Source organism: Cnephaeus nilssonii, assembly GCF_951640355.1.
Source record: "Cnephaeus nilssonii genome assembly, chromosome: 4".
Lineage (NCBI taxonomy): Eukaryota > Metazoa > Chordata > Mammalia > Chiroptera > Vespertilionidae > Cnephaeus > Cnephaeus nilssonii.
This window is the reverse complement of record NC_137075.1, coordinates 45669213-45687523: the sequence shown is the minus strand read 5'-3', so window position 1 is coordinate 45687523 and position 18311 is coordinate 45669213. Positions and strand designations below refer to the sequence as shown.

General features: G+C 38.6%; 1 protein-coding gene across 3 annotated transcripts in view; it reads left to right on the top strand.

Moving 5' to 3' along the window:
• Window positions 1-18311, top strand: part of TTBK2 (tau tubulin kinase 2) — a 158492-nt gene that overhangs the window by 77458 nt on the left and 62723 nt on the right. For all 3 annotated transcript variants that reach the window (XM_079769307.1, XM_079769309.1, XM_079769308.1), the window contains one exon: window positions 13213-13278. In XM_079769307.1, the coding sequence (XP_079625433.1) occupies window positions 13213-13278 (66 nt within the window). The remainder of the gene's footprint in view (window positions 1-13212; window positions 13279-18311) is intronic.

Below are 18311 nucleotides of genomic sequence, written 5' to 3'. Positions count from 1 at the left end.
CCTCCTAAAATGGAATAGTTTCCCCCCCCCCTTTTTTTTAAAAGGAATTTATTGAAGTGACATTGATTAATAAAATTATACAGGTTTCAGATGTACAATTCTATAATACATCATCTGTATATTGTATTGTGTGGTCACCACCCCAAATCCAGTCTCCTTCCACCACATTTATTTCCCCTTTACTCTCTTCTTCCTCTCCCCAGCCCACTTTCCCTCTGGCCATCACCACACTGTTGTCTGTGGCTGTGGGTTATGCATATATGTTCTTTGACTAATCCCTTCACCTACTTTCATCCAGCCCCCCCAGCCCATTCCCCTCTGACAGCTGTCAGTCTGTTCTATGTATCCATGCCTCTGTTCCTATTTTATTAGTGGATTTTGTTCATTAGATTCCATATGTAAGTGAAATCATATGGTACTTGTCTTTGACTGGCTTATTTCACTTAGCATAATACTCTCCAGGTCCATCCATGCTGTCACAAAAGGTAAGATTTTCTTCTATTTTAAGGCCAAGTAGTATTCCAAACTTTGGAACTTCAGAGGGAAGGTGGGGGAGGGTGGGAGGGAAGAGATCAAAGAACTTGTATGCATATATATATATATATATATATATATATATATATATATATATGCATAACCCATGGACACAGACAATAGGTTGATGAAGGCTGGGGTCAGGTGGTGAGGGCAGTCTAGAAGGGGTCAATGGTGGGGAAAAGGGGACATATGTAATATTTTCAACAATAAAGATTTAATTTTAAGAAATGATGAGAGAGAATCATTGATTGGCTGCCTTCTGCATGCCCCCCACTGAGGATTGAGCCCGAAACCCGGGCATGTGCCCTGACCAGGAATCGAACAGTGACCTCCTGGTTCATAGGTTGACACTCAATCACTGAACTATGCCACTTGGGCTGCTTCCAAATCTTGGCTATTGTAAATAACACTGCAGTGAACATAAGGGTGCATATATTCTTTCGAATTAGTATTTTGTGTTTCTTTGGATATATTCCCAGAAGTGGAATTACTGGGTCATGAGGCAGTTCCATTTTTAATTTTTTGAGGAAACTCCATACTGTTTTCCATAGTGTCTGCACCAGTCTGCATTCCCACCAGCAGTGCACGAGGGTTCCATTTTCTCCATGTCCTTGCCAATAGTTGTTGATTGTTGATTTATTGATGATAGCCAGTCTGACTGGTGTAAAGTGGTATCTCATGTGGTTTTAATTTGAGGTCAGAGTTTGATATTTGTTCTGACCTCAGGTGGACTCCTGTCATCTGTCTGATTCTCCTTGTTCTCCCTTGGAAAGCCTATAGTCTAGGCTGTATCTTCATTAGATCCACCAATCTCCTCCCAGTTTCCTTTGCTACAACCTCCACTATTTTTGAAAGGTGTCTTGGGTTTAAACGTAACTGTTGCATATGAAACAATTTCCTTTAGGAAGAGTTTAAGAGTTACCTCTTTTTCATGGACATAGACAACAGTGTAGTGATTGTGGTGGGGAGGGGTGGGTAGAGGTGGAAGAGGGCATAAATGGTGTTGGGAAAAACAAAATACAATAAAGAAGAGTTATCTCTTTTTGCCTTCTGCAAGGACTGTGGCTAGTTGTTCTCTAAGTGACTTATTCACTTTAGGAGCTGAGTCCTTTGGTTCAGTTGGGGGTAGCAGTCTGAAGTCCCTCAGCAAGGAATCATTGCCTCATGAGCCAAGAGATTGGCAGTTGGGGTCCCAATATTCTCTGCACACCACATTCAAGGTAGAGCCTCTATTCCGTAAGGGAAGGCTACCACAGTTGCCCAGGACTTAGCCTGCTCAGCAACAGACAGCTGGGAGAATATGAGAAATACTGAAGTCCTGCTTCTGTATGGGAAGTGGGGAAGGAGGGAGCCCTGTGTTCTTGGGTGCAGCAGTCTGGAGTAGAGCCACCCTCACTGATCTCGAAGAGAAAAGGGAGGGATCAGTTTTGGTTCAGCTACCATAGACTTCTCGCCTTCCTTATTGAAGAATTTCATAGGTTTTCCTAGACAGATGTTTCTTCATTTGTTATTTGCCCTAAGGACCACTTCCAGAGGCTTTAGTTGTTGTTGTTGTTTATTTTTTAAACATTTTTATTGATTTTAGAGAGGAAGAGAGAGACAGAGAGAGAGAAAGAGAAAAACATCAACGAGGAGAGAGAATCATTGATCAGCTGCCTCCTGCACGCCCCCTCCTGGGGATCGAGCCCACAACCCTGGTATGTGCCCTGGACCAGAATCGAACCTGGGACCCTTCAGTCCAAAGGCCAACGCTCTATCCACTGAGCCAAACCGACCAGGGCTTTAGTTGTTTTTTAAAATAATTTTCACCAGTTTTACTGGGCAATGGAGCTCCTCATGTTGTCATACTGGCGTTTGTTCTCCCATTGTCGTTCTTGTACTTGTGTCTTCCTTTTACCTTTAGTTTTGTTTTAACTTGCTACTGATTGTGACTCTATTCCTAGAAAATTGGTTGCACAGAAATTGAAACACTGGTTTTGAATGAATTAATTATATAATAATAGTTGTATACAGAAATGTAAATTATATTTAAAATAAGGGCACATGAGAACTTAAGTGCCTAGAAATTATGAGAGAATCTTTTTTATTCTGGTGAAGGTCTTACATATTGATAGTGAAACATGGGGTGTGGGGAGCAGATCTCCCCCTTGCAGGTTCTTGCCTTAGGATGTTTGAAGAATAAAATTCACGGGCTAAAAGGACTTGTTTGTAAAAGGGTGGAAATTTATTGGAAGCAAATACAGACTCCAACGTAGGGAGGGGCTCCCAAGGGGGTAACCCACTCCGCTCCTTTTTTCTACGTTTTTTTTAAATGCTGTGGTTCTTTTTCTCTTCATGCTCCCTTCTAATTGGACCCCTTCCCCATTTTATGACCCTGTGCTTTTCTAATTGGTCTCCTTTGCAGAATATCAGCTTCAAAGTTTAAAACCCACGTGGTGCCTCCCCTTTTTCTCTCCCCCTTATCTTGCAACATTCCTCTATCTCCTGTGAACATGTTTCCCTCTTTCCAGCATCTGTGGACATTTTTCTATCCTCTGTGAAAGTATGTATCCTTTTTTCCCATACTTGGTGACTTTTCTTTATCCTCTGTGAACATCTGCCTTCCTCTCCCCTTATCCTGTGACACTTTTCTATTCTTTGTGAATGTATGCCTTCTGGTGGCTCCAAGCCCTCACCTATGCCTTCCTCCCCCATGGACCCTCTTTATTCCTAAAACTACGCAAACCTGCCTGTTTTGTCCCTAGAATTCCTTTCAGTAGGTAGCAAGGTAGTGTTACTGTTCCAGAGTCCGTGTGCACTATGCTTCGAAAGGCCACGGCTCAAAACATCTTAGTTTAGAGTAAGGAAAGGTTTATTGATCAAGAAGGTTCCTACTGAGAAGATGGGAGACCTAGTGGTTTCTCAGATTCATCTTAAGAAAGTACAGAGTTCAAGCTTCTTTTATGTCAAGGGAAGGAGATATGAGAGGGGCATTTGAAGTGATTGACCACTGCAGACATTTGAGTGCCAGCAGTGGTCTGAGGAAGATCAGTGCTACTTGATGTGAGTCTGGTCACAAGGTTCCTGAAAATCTTTGGTAAACAATACATACTTCCCTATCTCCTCAAGCCACAAGCAGAATTCCTCTAATGATTAGCATGTCTATATGCAAGACTAAGCAGAAGTTATTATCCCAAAGGCCATGGGAACAAAGCAGGTTTGAAAAACATGGAGTCAGAGAGACTGAGCATTTCATTATTACAGTAAGTGATGAATTTAGTATCTATTTAACTTACTAGATCTGAATGTTATTCTGGAATCTTCTTTCTATTTCAAGTATCTATTTTAATTTTTAGAATATTATCAGGTTATTTTATTCTCTCATTAACATATTTAATGAGCACATATTATGTGTGAGGCATGGATGTAGGTGCTGGGACTACAGCCATGAATAAGCAGACCAAAATAAGGCTCTTATGGATTTATATTTTAGTGAAGACAAATAATACACAAATAAATACATAATTTTAGATAGTGATAAATGCAAAGAAGAAGCACAAAGCATGGTACTGACATAGAGGGAGTGATGGGCAGTGAGGACAAAAGACTATTTAGAGGTGTTAGTTAGAAAAGCCTCTTATGAGGAGGTATTGAGTTGAGAGTTTGAAGTAAGAGCAAGCCATGTGAATATCTGTTAAGAAAGTGTTCAGGCAAAGGGAACAGTGAGTGAGGGTAAAGGTTCTGAGGCAGAGTCATTTTGGTGTATTCAAGAAAAAGTAGGGGAGCCACTGTGGCTATAGCATAGCATCATAAGGGATAAGTGGAGAAAGAAGAGGTTTAAGAAGTTGGAAGGCTCCCCAGACTGTGTATGATTTTGCAAAGAGATCAATTTTATTCTAAGTGTGATTGGAAGCCTTTGGAAGTTTTTTAGCAGGATTGTTGTATAACCTGTTACATGATCTGTCAATAAATTATACAGGGTGGGGCAAAAGTAGGTTTACAGTTGTTCATATGGAAAATAACACAATAATTAATAAATTATAATACAAGAATAAACTTTTGCATACTCATAATTTAAGCCCAATTTGCTCCGCCCTATATAGTAGAGTTATATAAAGAAGCAGGTAATATTTAAAACATAATCACGTGAGATTTTAAGTACCTAGAAATTGTAGAAAGACTATCTTTGGTTTTATCAATGTTCTTGTGTTAATTGGTAGCTAGGCAGGTAAAGAACTTAGGTTTTATGTAGTTTATTGGATTGAAATATATTTCTGGAATTCTAAATAACAGTTTTTCAATTTTTAGAACATGTTTTTTTAAAAAGGCACTCTGGCTGTAAAGAAGAAACTATTGAGAGCAAGAGTAGAATCAGAAAGACAAGTTAGAAGACTAGCACGAAGGTCCAGTGATCAATGATGGTGGCTGGGACCTAGGACATTAAGGTCGTGAGAAATTATTGTATTTTGCATATATTTTAAAGATAGATTTAATAAGACTTCCTTCTGGATTTGATATTGGGATGTGAAGGAAAAAGAAGAGTCAAGAATGATTACTAGATTTTTGTCCTGAATGAATGGTCATGCTATTAACCATGATGGGGAAGGATGAAGAACAGATTCGATAAAGGAATAAAAACACAAGTTCTATTTTCTAGAAGTTAAGTTTGAGATGCCTCTTAGATTCGAGATGGAAATAACAAAAAACTGGTACAATATATTAATTTGTAGTTCAAAAGGGAAATCAGGGCTGGGATAATTTAAATTTAAGAATCATTTGCTCCCAATGTTTAAAACTAAATGGTAATTTTTAAAAAATGAAACTAGATTAGATCAGCTAAGGAGAGGATATTGCTAGGGAAGAAAAGTGGTTCTGAGTTTGAGCCTTTGGGGCACTTAGCAACTTGATGATGGAAAAAGAACTGTGAGCCAGCCAAGAAGAGTGAGAGGGAGGATCAGCCAGTGAGGTAGGAGAAAAATCAGGAGAGTGTGATATCTTGGGAGCTGAGTGAAGAAAGTGCTTCAAGTATGTAGGGGTGGTTATCACCTGCACCAGGTGCTGCTGATAGGTCAAGTAAGGTGGGAAATGAGAACTGACCATCTGGATTACTCAATTGGAATAGGTTAAAGAGAGAGTTGGAGAGACAAAGTGAAGAAAGGGAGTGTAGGCAACTTTCTGGTGGAGCTTCTGTGCTCTAATCTTTATCAGAGGATATGTTTTTTATTTTATTTTATTGATTTGAGGAAGGGGGGGATGGTAGGAGGAAGAGAGAGAAACATTGATGGGTTGTCTCCCATATGCACCCCACAACCTGGGTGTGTGCCCTGACCAGGAATCGAACCTGCCACCTTTTGGTGTACAGGACAGTGCTCTAACTCAGTGGTCGGCAAACTGCGGCTTGCGAGTCACATGCGGCTCTTTGGCCCCTTGAGTGTGGCTCTTCCACAAAATACCACGTGCGGGCACACACGTACAGTGCGATTGAAACTTTGTGGCCTATGCGCAGAAGTCGGTTTTCGGCCTGGGCGAGTCTATTTTGAAGAAGTGGCGTTAGAACACTCAAGGGGCCAAAGAGCCACATGTGGCTCGCGAGCCGCGGTTTGCCGATCACTGCTCTAACTAACTGAACCACACAGGCCAGGGCCAGAGTTTCTTTGTTCTAAAGAGGACTGGTAAAACAAAGAAGTAGTTGAAAGGGCAGTGAAAGCCATCCTTCCTTCCTTCCCTAATTTTTAAAAAATGGTAGTTATTGTAGCATATGTGTGTACTGATGGTAATACTCCAGGACATGTGAAAAAATAAAAACTGATGTAGGACAGAGCAGGAACAATTATAAAAGCCAAGTTCTTGCATAGCTGGCAGGGGAAGAAATCCTGGCACAAATGGTGAGGTTAGCCTATTATGTAAGAGCAAGAACACTTTTCCATGTAACTGGGAAAAGGCAGAATAAGTGGGCACAGATTTAGGTAACTAATATTTTGATTTTTTTGTCTTTCCATATATGTTCCAAAAGAGTGTAAAAAACACATATATAAATTTTAAGTAAAAATATTAAGACATTCATGGCCTACATCTAGGTTAAGAAATAGCTCATTCCCACCTTAGAAGCATGTTGTGGTCCTTTCCTGATGGCATCCCTTTTCCTCCCTCAAGCAGCATGTCCAATAGAACTTACTGTGAAGTTGGAAATGTTCTGTATCTGCACTGTCCGATATGGTAGCCCTAGCCACATGTGCCTATTGAGCACTTGAATTTTGACCAGAGAAAACAAGGAACTCAATTTCAAAAATAATTTAATTTGAAGTTGCTATTATATTGTAGCCCTAGACAAATTCCATTCTTAATTTTGCATTAACCAGTCCCTTGCCTTGCTTTCTTCTCTCTTCTGTAGACCCAAGGGTAGTTATTTGGAATATGGAACAGATTCAAGGAGCTTTGTAAAATACTATAATTACCATATGCCCTTCACCTAGCTTCCCCCAATGATATCTTAGATAGCCATAGCAGTACATTGTCAAAACTAGGAAATTTGATATGGGTATACTATTATTAACTCGAGTACAGCCTGAGTCAGATTTCACTATTTTTTTACACACTTTTTTTCTTAGGAGTGGGGGAATTGTATATGAAATTTTATCACATGTATAGATTCATTATAGTCAACACCACAATCAGGATTCAAAACTCCTTCAAAACGTAATGTGTGTTTATCTACCGAAGTTATGGCACAGGATCATCAGTCAGCTTGCATTACAAACAGAATGATGGGTAATATCTGTGATACTAGTGAGTTGTTTATGTGGTTGGTTTTGAGATCCTCTATTTTTTTTTATCATCTTTAAGATATATTAGTTACATTATTAAATAGGTATGTGAGGTACAAAGATGCTTTGATCCATACAGTTTCTGTTTTGAATTCCTGTTTGCTTAATTATTTCAGTCTGCATGCTCATTTTTTTTTTCCCTCCTGGTTTAAAGCATGCCCCAGTTTCCTTAGCCCTGCAGCTGGCATCTCACATTGGCCCTTTGTATCTAAGCTCTTAGAATGCCATGTTTTCTCCTTAACCATTCAGCTAAAACTTCCAGTGCCTTGGGCTGTAATGACCTAATTAAGAACAGTTTTTAAAGTCTTTTTCTCTGTTACCTTTCCAGAATTTCAACTATGGGGTGTCCCAAAAAAAATGTATGCACACTGTGAATGATTATAAAGTCAGTGTTTATTAACATACAGTTTATTTTCAAAAATGGACTATCAGTTGTTAAAGTGCATATACATTTTTTGGGACACCCTATATTTTCTTATTTCCACTGGGGATTTTACTACAAAGTTCTCCATGCCATTTCTCTCCCCCCTTCCCAAATCTCCTCCCTTTGATTAGCAGTAAATGTGGGCTCATGCCTAGAGTCCTTCCTTTCTCCTAGATTTATTCTTCTAGGAGCTCATTCTATCTCTAACAATCATTCCCTTCACATTCATACTACTTCTGTCCTTGTACAGGTCTCCTGGTTTCTTGTTTGGATTATTAAAATAGTTTCTTCACTGACCACCCTGCCCTCTCCTTCCAATCTATCCTTTATACTTCCAGCACAGTAAACATGCCAAGCACTTTCTCAAATCATATCACTTCACTACTTAAAATTTTTTATGAATTCCATTTGACTACACATTATAAATTAAACAATTTACTATGACATTGAAGGCCACCCTTAATCTGATTCCAACCTATGTTTCCATTATTTTCTCTTACCATTTGCTTCAGCCATACCAAACTCTTTTCCCTAACACTTACAGTACTTTCCTCCCTTTTGGCATTGTTGTATTCTTTTTATTTAAAATGCATTTTCTTCTTCCTGTTGTAATTCTTCTGCCAGTTCTTCTAAGCACAATATACTTTTTCTTTTCTTTTTTTAATTTTCACTCAAATATCTAGGTATTTGTTTTAATAAAGCACACTCTTAGGTTTTTAACCACTTTAACTTTTCACTTTTTTCTCTAAAGATGTTTTTAAATATAATTTTTGAGAAGATAATACTATATTCATGTGTTGCAAAAATAAAAGTCTTAACAATTCATCAAAATTTACACTTGTTCTGACTGGGTAGCTCAGTTGGTTAGAGTGTTGTCCGATATACCAAGGTTGCAGTTTCGATCCCCACTCAGGGTATGTACAAGAATCAATCAATGAATGCATAAATGAGTAGGACAAAAAAAAAAATAGATTTTTTTTTCTTACTTGCTTTCCCCCTTCCTCTCTCTCTGTGAAATCAATAAATTAAAAAAAAATTTAACACTGTGCTCTTTGAAGGACACTGTTAAGCAAATGAAAAATCAAGTCACAGAAGGGGGGGAAATATTTGCAAACACACATCTGACGACTTATATCCAGAATCTATAAACAATTCTCACAACTCAATAATTTAAAAAAAAAAGAAAATGAGCAAAGTTTTGAATAGATATTTGATCAAAGAAGAGATACTACAGATGGTAAATAAGTATATTAGCAAATGCTGATTATCTTTAGTTATCAGGGAGATGCAAAATAAAAACACAGTGAGATACTATTACACAGTAATTAGAATGCCCAGGGTAGTGAAGGACAGAAATCACAGGTTGCCAGAGACTGGGAGTGGAGGGAAGGGATTGGCTACAAAGGTTGTTAAGGGGCACTTGGGGTGATAGAAATATTCTATATCTTGATTGCAGTGGTAGCTACATGACTATATATCTTTGTCAAAACTCATAGAACTGTGTATATCTAAAGTATGAATTTTACTATATGTAAATTATGCTTCAGTAAGTCTGACTTCAAAAAAATGTAAAAGGTAAGAAGTGAAACAAATCTCCATTTCACCCCTCTGCCACTCGTTTCCTGTCTGCCCTTGTCCCTCCCTCCATCTTAGGTAACTGTATTGTTATTAGTTCCTTAATGTATTTTTCCAGAATTTCTTTATGCGTATACAATAAATATGAATGCGTATTCTTATTTTTTCCCTTTTCGATTCCAAAGGTAGCATGATGTACATTCTGCACTTTTCCCCCACCTATCAGTGTATCTAGATCTTTCCATATAGGATATGGAGCTTCTTCCTTTTTTTTTTTTTTTTTTTTTTTTGCAGCTACAGAGTATATTCCATTATGTGGGTGTACTGTAATTTATTTAATCAGTCCCCTATTGATGAACATTTGGGTTACTTCTGTTCTTTTGCTATCACAAACACTAAAGTAGTGGATAAATTTGTACATTCACTATTTTTGCATATATGCACAGTATATGTGTGAGATAAATTTCTAGAAATGAAATTGCCAGGTCAGAAAGAATGTATGCATTTGTAATTTTGAAAGCTATCAGTCAAAATGCCATCAATTAGGGAAGTTTCAAGAGCTAATTTATGTCTAGTTCCAGTTAAAAGTTGCCTTATTCTTAAAACTTTTCCTTCTTCCATAGGGCTTTTCCTTCTTCCTTTCCACCAAATAGAACTAATCCTTACCACTCCTAGGCTTTTGTAGCTCATTGTACTTTGTTAATGATGTCCATTATAATCTGCTTTGAATTAGAATTCTTTATATATATAGCTGTTTTCCCCAATTGGGTGTATTGTTTCTTCTCCATTGTATAAGGTGGCTAAATTTTGTTGACCTAGTATTATTTCTTTAATGAGTCCGTCATATCAAGATCTCTCTAAAACACCTGATCTCTCTCATTACCTATATTTCAACCTTTCAATGGCAATGACAGAAGTAAGGTCAGAGCCAGGCCAGGGCTACTTTTAACTGGAAAGTGTTTCCTGGGCTTATGTTGGCTAGAATCCATGGGGTGGGGGTGGGGAGGTGGGGTGGTGGGAGAAGAGTCTGGGTGCCCAATAGACTTGGGCTGCAGAGGCGATAATAGGTCTGGGTATTTTCATCCTAACAGTTATCGGAATGAAAATAACTAGGCAAAATTACATGCTACAAAAACCTTTGTGTGTTAGTGAAGATCCCTAGGAGCTTGTGGGAGGCAGCCAATTGATGTGTCTCTCTTTGTTTCTTTCTGTCTCTTAGCAAGCAATGAATAAAAGTACAATCTCTGAAATGTTAGTTAGTGAAAAGAGCTTTCATATATATGCCCTTACACATTTTTCTTCTAGAAAGAAATCTCCAACCTCAGAATTCCATCAATCAAAGTGAGAATATTGGATATTCCTGTTAGTCATGATGTCTTAGGGAAATATTGAGATTTGACTATGATTTTCAATGAATGGCATCTAAGAAAATAAACGAAATTTAAATAGATTGCAGAAACTTTTTGATTACCGAGACTTGCCATTAAATAAAAAATGTTTCTAATATAGTTAGATCTTAAAACAAAAAGAAGTGCCCTAGCCAGTTTGCAGCATCGGCCTGAGGACTGAAGGAGTCTTGGGTTCGATTCAAGTCAAGGGCAGGTACCTTGGTTGTAGGCTCGATCCCGGGCCCTGGATCCCCGGGAGCTTGTGGGAGGCAGCCAATCGATGTGTCTCTCTCATAGTAATGTTTCTCTCTGTCTCTACCCCTCCCTCCCACTCTCTCTAAAAATCAATGGAAAAAATATCGTCGGTTGAGCATTAACAATTACAACAACAAAAACAGAAAGGAGTAATTAAAGGGGAAGAGAAGTTCATGAAAGAAGAAATAGAGTGCTAATTTGAATAGATGGAACATAGATTATAAAAATGAGCAAAAAAAAAAAAACAGAGGAAGAATACATAGGATATTTATCTTATAGCATATGACCAAAAGATTCTGGTAATAAAGATTTTTAAAATATTATTTACTATACACTTTATCTGACTACAGAAGTAATGCATGTTGCTCAGCCAGTGTGGCTCAGTGGTTGAGCATCGACCCATGAACCCAGAGATCATAGTTCAATTCCCAGTCAGGGCACACTCCCCAGTAGGGAGTGTGCAGAGGGCAACCGATCAATGATTCTCTCTCATCATTGATGTTTCTATTTCTCTCTCTCTCCCTTCCTCTCTCTAAAATCAATAAAAACATTATTTTTTAAAAAGTAATGCATATTAATTGAGGGTAATTTAAAATTACTGATAGCAAATAAAAATTCTAATGAAAATTATTGGCTATGATTATTTTCAAGTTTGTCAGTTTTCATATTGAGCTATGGTGCATTCCATAAATCTTTAGGGTTATTGACTTCATCCTTGTGAAGCCACAGAATTGAATAATTTATGATTTCAAGTCAAAAGACCTTATGCCTGGTTTTATCACCAACTAATTCTGTACTTCTCAGAACCTGTTTCTATGTCTGTAAAATGAGCAAGATAGGGACCCTGCCATCACAGTTTATATTCCAATGGAAGAAACTAGGCAATAAAAAAGTGAAAATATAAATAAAATCAATTCTAGGTAGTGAAAGGTATTATGAGAAAAAAAAATAAAGCAGAGTAGAAGAATAAAGTGGGTCCTGGCCGGTGTGGCTCAGTTGGTTGAGTGTCCTCCTGTGTAATCTTAGATTACTCAGAGGTTGCTGGTTTGATTCTAGGTTAAGGGCACATGCTTGTGTTGAGAGCTCATTCCCTGGTAGGGGGTTTGCAGGAGGCAGCCAATCAGTGTTAAGCTCTCACATAGATGTTTTGTTTTGTTTTTTTCTCTCTTTTGCTCCCTTTCCCTTATCTAAAAATCAATAAACTATTTTTTTTTTTAAGAATAAAGTAGCATTTCAGGGGTGGGTAGTATTTTTTATTAGGATACTTAAGGAATGTTTCTCTGAGGAACTGGCATTAGAGTAGAGGGCCTAATATGGAGTAGAAGAGCTAGCCATTGTAGGCATTCAGAGAGCATTCCCAACTGAAGAGACCAGCAAGTGCAACTACCAAATGCAATTGCACTTGCTGGTCTCTTCAGTTGGATGCAGTCTCTTCAGTAGAAGAAACCACAAATAAATCCATTTTGGAATGAGGCCAGTGCCAAGTCATAGAATGTTTTGTAGGCCAAATAAGAAAAGGTTGAACTTTATCCTAAGTTGAGCTCTCTGAGAACTGGGATCATGTATTATTCATGTTTGGATTTATTCCCAGTACCTGGCACATAGTAAGTACTCATTAACTTAAATTTATGAATATTTGAATTGCATATATAGGTAGGGATACAAATTGCCACAATGTTTGAATGGAATTTAAATGAAATAACCAAGACACAAAGAGATTGGCATCTTAGATTCCTCAGCGATTCCTCATGGTCTTACTATACTTTTTTACCAGAGCCTGAATATTAGTTCGTGTACTATGATACTGGGCAGGATTCTGAGCATATGAAAGCATTTAATGTTTTCTAATATACATAGTTTATTTGTTATAAATGCCACTTTATTTTATTTAAAAAAAATACATGTTTATTGATTTCAGAGAGGAAGGGAGAGAGAAAGAGAACATCAATGATGAGAGAGCATCATTGATTGGCTGCCTCCTACATACCCCCTACTGGGGATTGAGCCTAGCAACCCAGGCATGTGCCCTGACCTAGATCAAACTGTGACCTCTTGATTCATAGGTTGACACTTAACCACTGAGCCACACCAGCCAGGCAAAAGTTAGAAATTTAAGTAGTGTTTTGTTGTCAGTAATGCACATGTTTCTCACATCCACTTTATGGCTCAAGTGTACTGAATCTTTTGTTATTTGAAGCTTATTTATTATTCTTTTTTGGTTTTGTTGTAGCCTCGAGCTGTGGCAGGCTTTCGAGGGACAGTTCGTTATGCATCAATCAATGCTCATCGGAACAGAGTAGGTATCTGAACTAGAGTCATGTCTGTATAAGCATGGTGATGGCTTGAGTTAGATTGATTTCTTTTTTAAGAGTACAAAGGTGTGGAAATTGCTTTGGAAAAGAGGGAAAAGCATTAGTAATACTGATGCATGGTAAGGTATATAGTGGATAACAGATGTGTGCATCTGCATAGAAAATAAAATTAGATTTGCCAGGAAAGATAATAGTGAAGTATATATATGTATGGGGAATCTTGTGTTCTTAATAGGTATAAGTAAATAAGTATTAATGAATTTAATATAAAATTTTGAAGAAATAAAACATTTGTGTTCTATTTCTAGAAATTATTTGGGAATACCATACTGTTACAATACCTAGTGAAATGTAGGGGTCATCATCCTATATAACAAAAGCCTAATATGCTAAGTGTCCAGTCATCCATTCAACCAATCAAAGAGTAATATGCTAATGATATGCTAAGGCTGCTCAACCGCTCGCTTTGACATGCACTGACTACTAGGGATCAGACAGTCAACCAGTCAATCAGTTGCTATGACATGCACTGACCACCAGGGAGTAGAGGCTCTGACCAGTAGGTTAGCTTGCTGCTGGGGTCCGGCCTATCGGGACTGAGCAAGATGGGCCGGACACGCCCTGGAGCCCTCCTGTGGCCCCTCCCCGACTGGCCAACCTCCCGTGTCCCTCCCTGGCCCCAATTGTGCACTGGTGGGGTCCCTTGGCCTGTCCTGCCACCCTCTCGCAATCCAGGACCCCTCAGGGAGTATCGGAGAGCCGGTTTCGGCCCAATCCTGCAGGCCAGGCCGAGGGACCCCACTGGTGCACAAATTCATGCACCGGGCCTCTAGTTTTATCTATAATATGCATCTCATCTATGGCAGCCCTTCTCCTGTAATATTTTGTTTTCATGAAGATCTCAAATGCAGACTTTAAAATTTTTATCTTAGTAAATATACCTTTCCTCTTGGGTTAAATTTTTAATACCCCCCCACCTTTTTTTTTTCCTTTGGTCCTTTTGTTTTGCTCTGATTTTTTTCCTTAACCTGAGCCTTAATTATGAGTAGAAAAGGTGGGTATTTTAAGGATTCTCAATCCTTGAACTTGTTTAGATGGAATTGAGAAATTTAACAAGTAATTGCTTGATAAAATAAAGATAAATCTTTTCTTGATCTTTTGTTACCTTATTTTTGTTCTGGGAAGCCAAAATTGCTTTAATGAAAATTTGACCAATGCTAAATATAAAGGAAGAGTATGCTGAGGTTGTGTATGCTATGTCCCAATTAATTTGGTTTCTTATGATGTGATTATAAATTAAAAATAGGAAAAGTATTTTTATCAGTGGGTAGCACTCTGCCAAGCATTTTAACTCATTCATTTTGATTCAGTGTTGTTTTATTTTATGGCATTTAGTCAGTTATTCTGCCTTGAAAAGAAGGTACTCTTATTTTCCAGATAGATTCTTACAAAATAAGTATTAAGCTTTACAGTTAACTAGAGGCCCGGTGCACGGATTCATGCACATTGAAAGGAAATTAATTAGAAGGTGGCCAGCAGGGTAGGACGGGCCTGACACACCTTGGAGCCAACCTCCCATGGTCCCTCCTCAGCCAGCCACACCTGGGGCGGCACCGGGGCTCGAAGGGCGTCTGTGGAGTGAGCAGGGGTCCCTCCGGCAGGTGAGGTCCCTCGGCCTGGCCTGTGGGGATTGGGCCGAAACCAGCAATCCAACATCCCCTGAGGGGTCCCGGAGTGTGAGAGGGCACTCTGCAAAGTTGCTGTCGCTTGGCAGCTCCTGCGTTGAGCTTCTGCCCCCTGGTGGTCAGTGCACATCTTTACTACTGGCCAGTTGGCTAACTGGTCGCTTAGCCTTATATATATATATAGATTCTATTAAAGTATTATGCCAACTTTGGATCTTTGAAATAGGACATTCTTTTTTAGCTAAGCATAAACATTTTCAGAAATCATAGGAGCTCTATAAGCATTTCCCAAATTGCTATTAGAGATTTAATTTGAAGAGTAGAGATCTTCTAAAAGCCTCTCCAGCACAGAATGATCTGAAAGTTACTCTGTTAACCTGCCAACTTGTTATTCATCTGCCCTTGGTAGAGGAATTTCATAGCGCATAATAGTGGTTTGTACCTTTCTCTTCGGCTCCTAACACACCTGAGGAGTAGAATGCTTTACACGGTAACACTGCTTCAGAGCGATTGCCAGTTTATGTGGTGACACAGGAGTACAAATAATGAAACCTTAACAGGTGCTTGTCTAACTTAAAAAGATTTCCCAGATAGTTCTGATAACTTCTTTCTTCCATACTCTGCTATTCTGATTTGGTAATTGCTAAATATAATACACTCTTTCTTTCTTTCTTTCTTTCTTTCTTTCTTTCTTTCTTTCTTTCTTTCTTTCTTTCTTTCTTTCTTTCTTCCTTCCTTCCTTCCTTCCTTCCTTCCTTCCTTCCTTCCTTCCTTCCTTCCTTCCTTCCTTCCTTCCTTTCTTTTCCTTTCTTTTCTTTTCTTTTCCTTCCTTTCCTTCCTTTCTTTCCTTTCTTTCCCCTCCCTCCCTCCCTCCCTCCCTCCCTCCTTCCTTCCTTCCTTCCTTCCTTCCTTCCTTCCTTCCTTCCTTCCTTCCTTCCTTCCTTCCTTCCTTCCTTTTTTTCCTTTCTTTTCTTTTCTTTTCCTTCCTTTCCTTCCTTTCTTTTCTTTCTTTCCCCTCCTTCCCTCCCTCCCTCCCTCCCTCCCTCCCTCCCTCCCTCCCTCCCTCCCTCCCTCCCTCCTTCCTTCCTTCCTTCCTTCCTTTCTTTTCCTTTCTTTTCTTTTCTTTTCCTTTCTTTCCTTCCTTTCTTTCCTTTCTTTCCCCTCCCTCCCTCCCTCCCTCCCTCCCTCCCTCCCTCCCTCCCTCCCTCCCTCCTTCCTTCCTTCCTTCCTTCCTTCCTTCCTTCCTTCCTTCCTTCCTTCCTTCCTTCCTTTCTTTCTTTCTCCTTAAACTTTTAACATGAATAATTTCCAAACAAAATGAGGACTATTTATTTCATCTTATTGTTGTCCTACATTTTAATCCTTTGTTAATACTTATTTTATCTCAGTACTTTGAAGAAATTACTTTTTTCTGGTTCTGTGGTTGCTATTGAGAAGATCGTTGTTCATTTAATCATTGATACCTTGTATTTAATTTTTAGTTTTCTTTGCCTACTTTTGATATTTACTTTTTGTCTTTGGTGTCCTGCAGATATATTCAAACATGCCTAGGTGTGGATTTGTTTATATTTATTCTGTTTGAGAGTTATGCTTCCTAGATGTGAACATTCCTATCTTTCATTGATTCTGAAAGATTCTCAGACATTACTTTTTTAAATACTGCCTTTCCATTTCTCTCTATGCCTTTTTTCGATATCTCCAAATCAGTGTATGTTAGACCTTCTTGTTCTGTCCTTTATGCCTCTTAAGTTCACTCTCAGATTTTCTAACTCTTTGTGTCTCTGTGTTGCATTCTAGATAATCTTTTTAGATCTCTCTTCCAGTTCATTAATTCTTTTTTTCTGCTGTTTGATCAGATTTTTAACCTGTCAATTTAGTTTTTAATTTCTATAATTATACTTTTTATTTCTAGATTTCTTTTGGTCCTTATTCAACTCTAATTGGTATTTTTATCTTTATTTTTTGGATAATATATGGTTCCTTTCTCATGACTTTAATCTTATTTTTTTGTTTAAGCTTTCTTATTTTATATTCTGTATCCTATAATTCCATTTCTGAAAATTTTTAATATCTAATTCTATTATTTACAGTTTCTCTTGTCAAGATATGGGAGCCTGCTTTATAATATATTTTATAATTTCACATTATGAGCTTCTATTTGGTGGGCCTCATAGAAGTCCTGAATTTAATGGTGTTTTTATCTTGAAAGGATTTTCATTTGTCATCATTGGTGGACAGAATCACCCAGAAAATACTTCATTCCTGGGCTTGGTTTCCCAGACCATAAAAGTGATATAAATTTAATTCCCAAATCTTGAAAGAGGGGCAGGCCTGCAGTAACAAACTCTCAGGGAAAATTCTTTTTAACTACTCACTTTATCCCTTGAGAGTGGTTAAATTCTACCAAAAAAAAAAATCCTATATAATAAAAGCCTAATATGCTAAGTGTCTGGTCATCAGGTCAGCCATTCAACCAATCAAAGCATAATATGCTAATGATATGCTAAGGCAGCTCAACTGTTTGCTATGACGTGCACTGACCACCAGGGGCAGATGCTCTGACCAGTAGGTTAGCTTGCTGCTGGGGTCTGGCCGATTGGGACTGAGTGAGATGGGCTGGACATGCCCTAGAGCCCTCCACGGTCCTCCCCAGCTGGCCAACCCCCTACGTCTCTCCCCGGCCCCAATCGTGTACCAGTGGGGTCCCTCGGCCTAGCCTGCACCCTCTTACAATCCGGGACCCCTCGGGGGATGTCAGAGAGCTGGTTTCAGCCTGATCCGTCAGGCCAGGCCAAGGGACCCCACGGGTGCATGAATTTGTGCACTGGGCCTCTAGTATATTATAATGTACATACCTAATGTTGCACTAAAGATCACCCTCTGAGAGTCCTAGCTATAAGGTGATGGTGGGGGGAGTTGCTCAGTTGCAACTCCTGTCTTACGCAGGCTCAGTGCTTTTACACCTGTCTCTTTTCCTGATTGATAAAAGTGTGGTTGATAAAACCTGACAGTATCTCCAAAACAGCCAAAGTAGAAGCTTCAGCAGCAGTTGGCTTATCTTATTTCCAGCTTTCCTTTAATTTTGGCTCCTAGTATTTCCTTTATTTCTTTTTTTTATTGCGCTAAAAAACACATAACATTAAATTACCATAATAACCATTTTTAAGTGTGCAATACGTTAGTGTTAAGTATATTCACATTATTGTGCAACAGGTTTCCAGAACTTTTTCATTTTGCAACACTGAAACTCTGTACCCACTAAACACTAATTTCCCTTCCCCCTTTCCTTAGCAACTACATTCTCCTCTTAATGAATTCATTTATTAATTAAT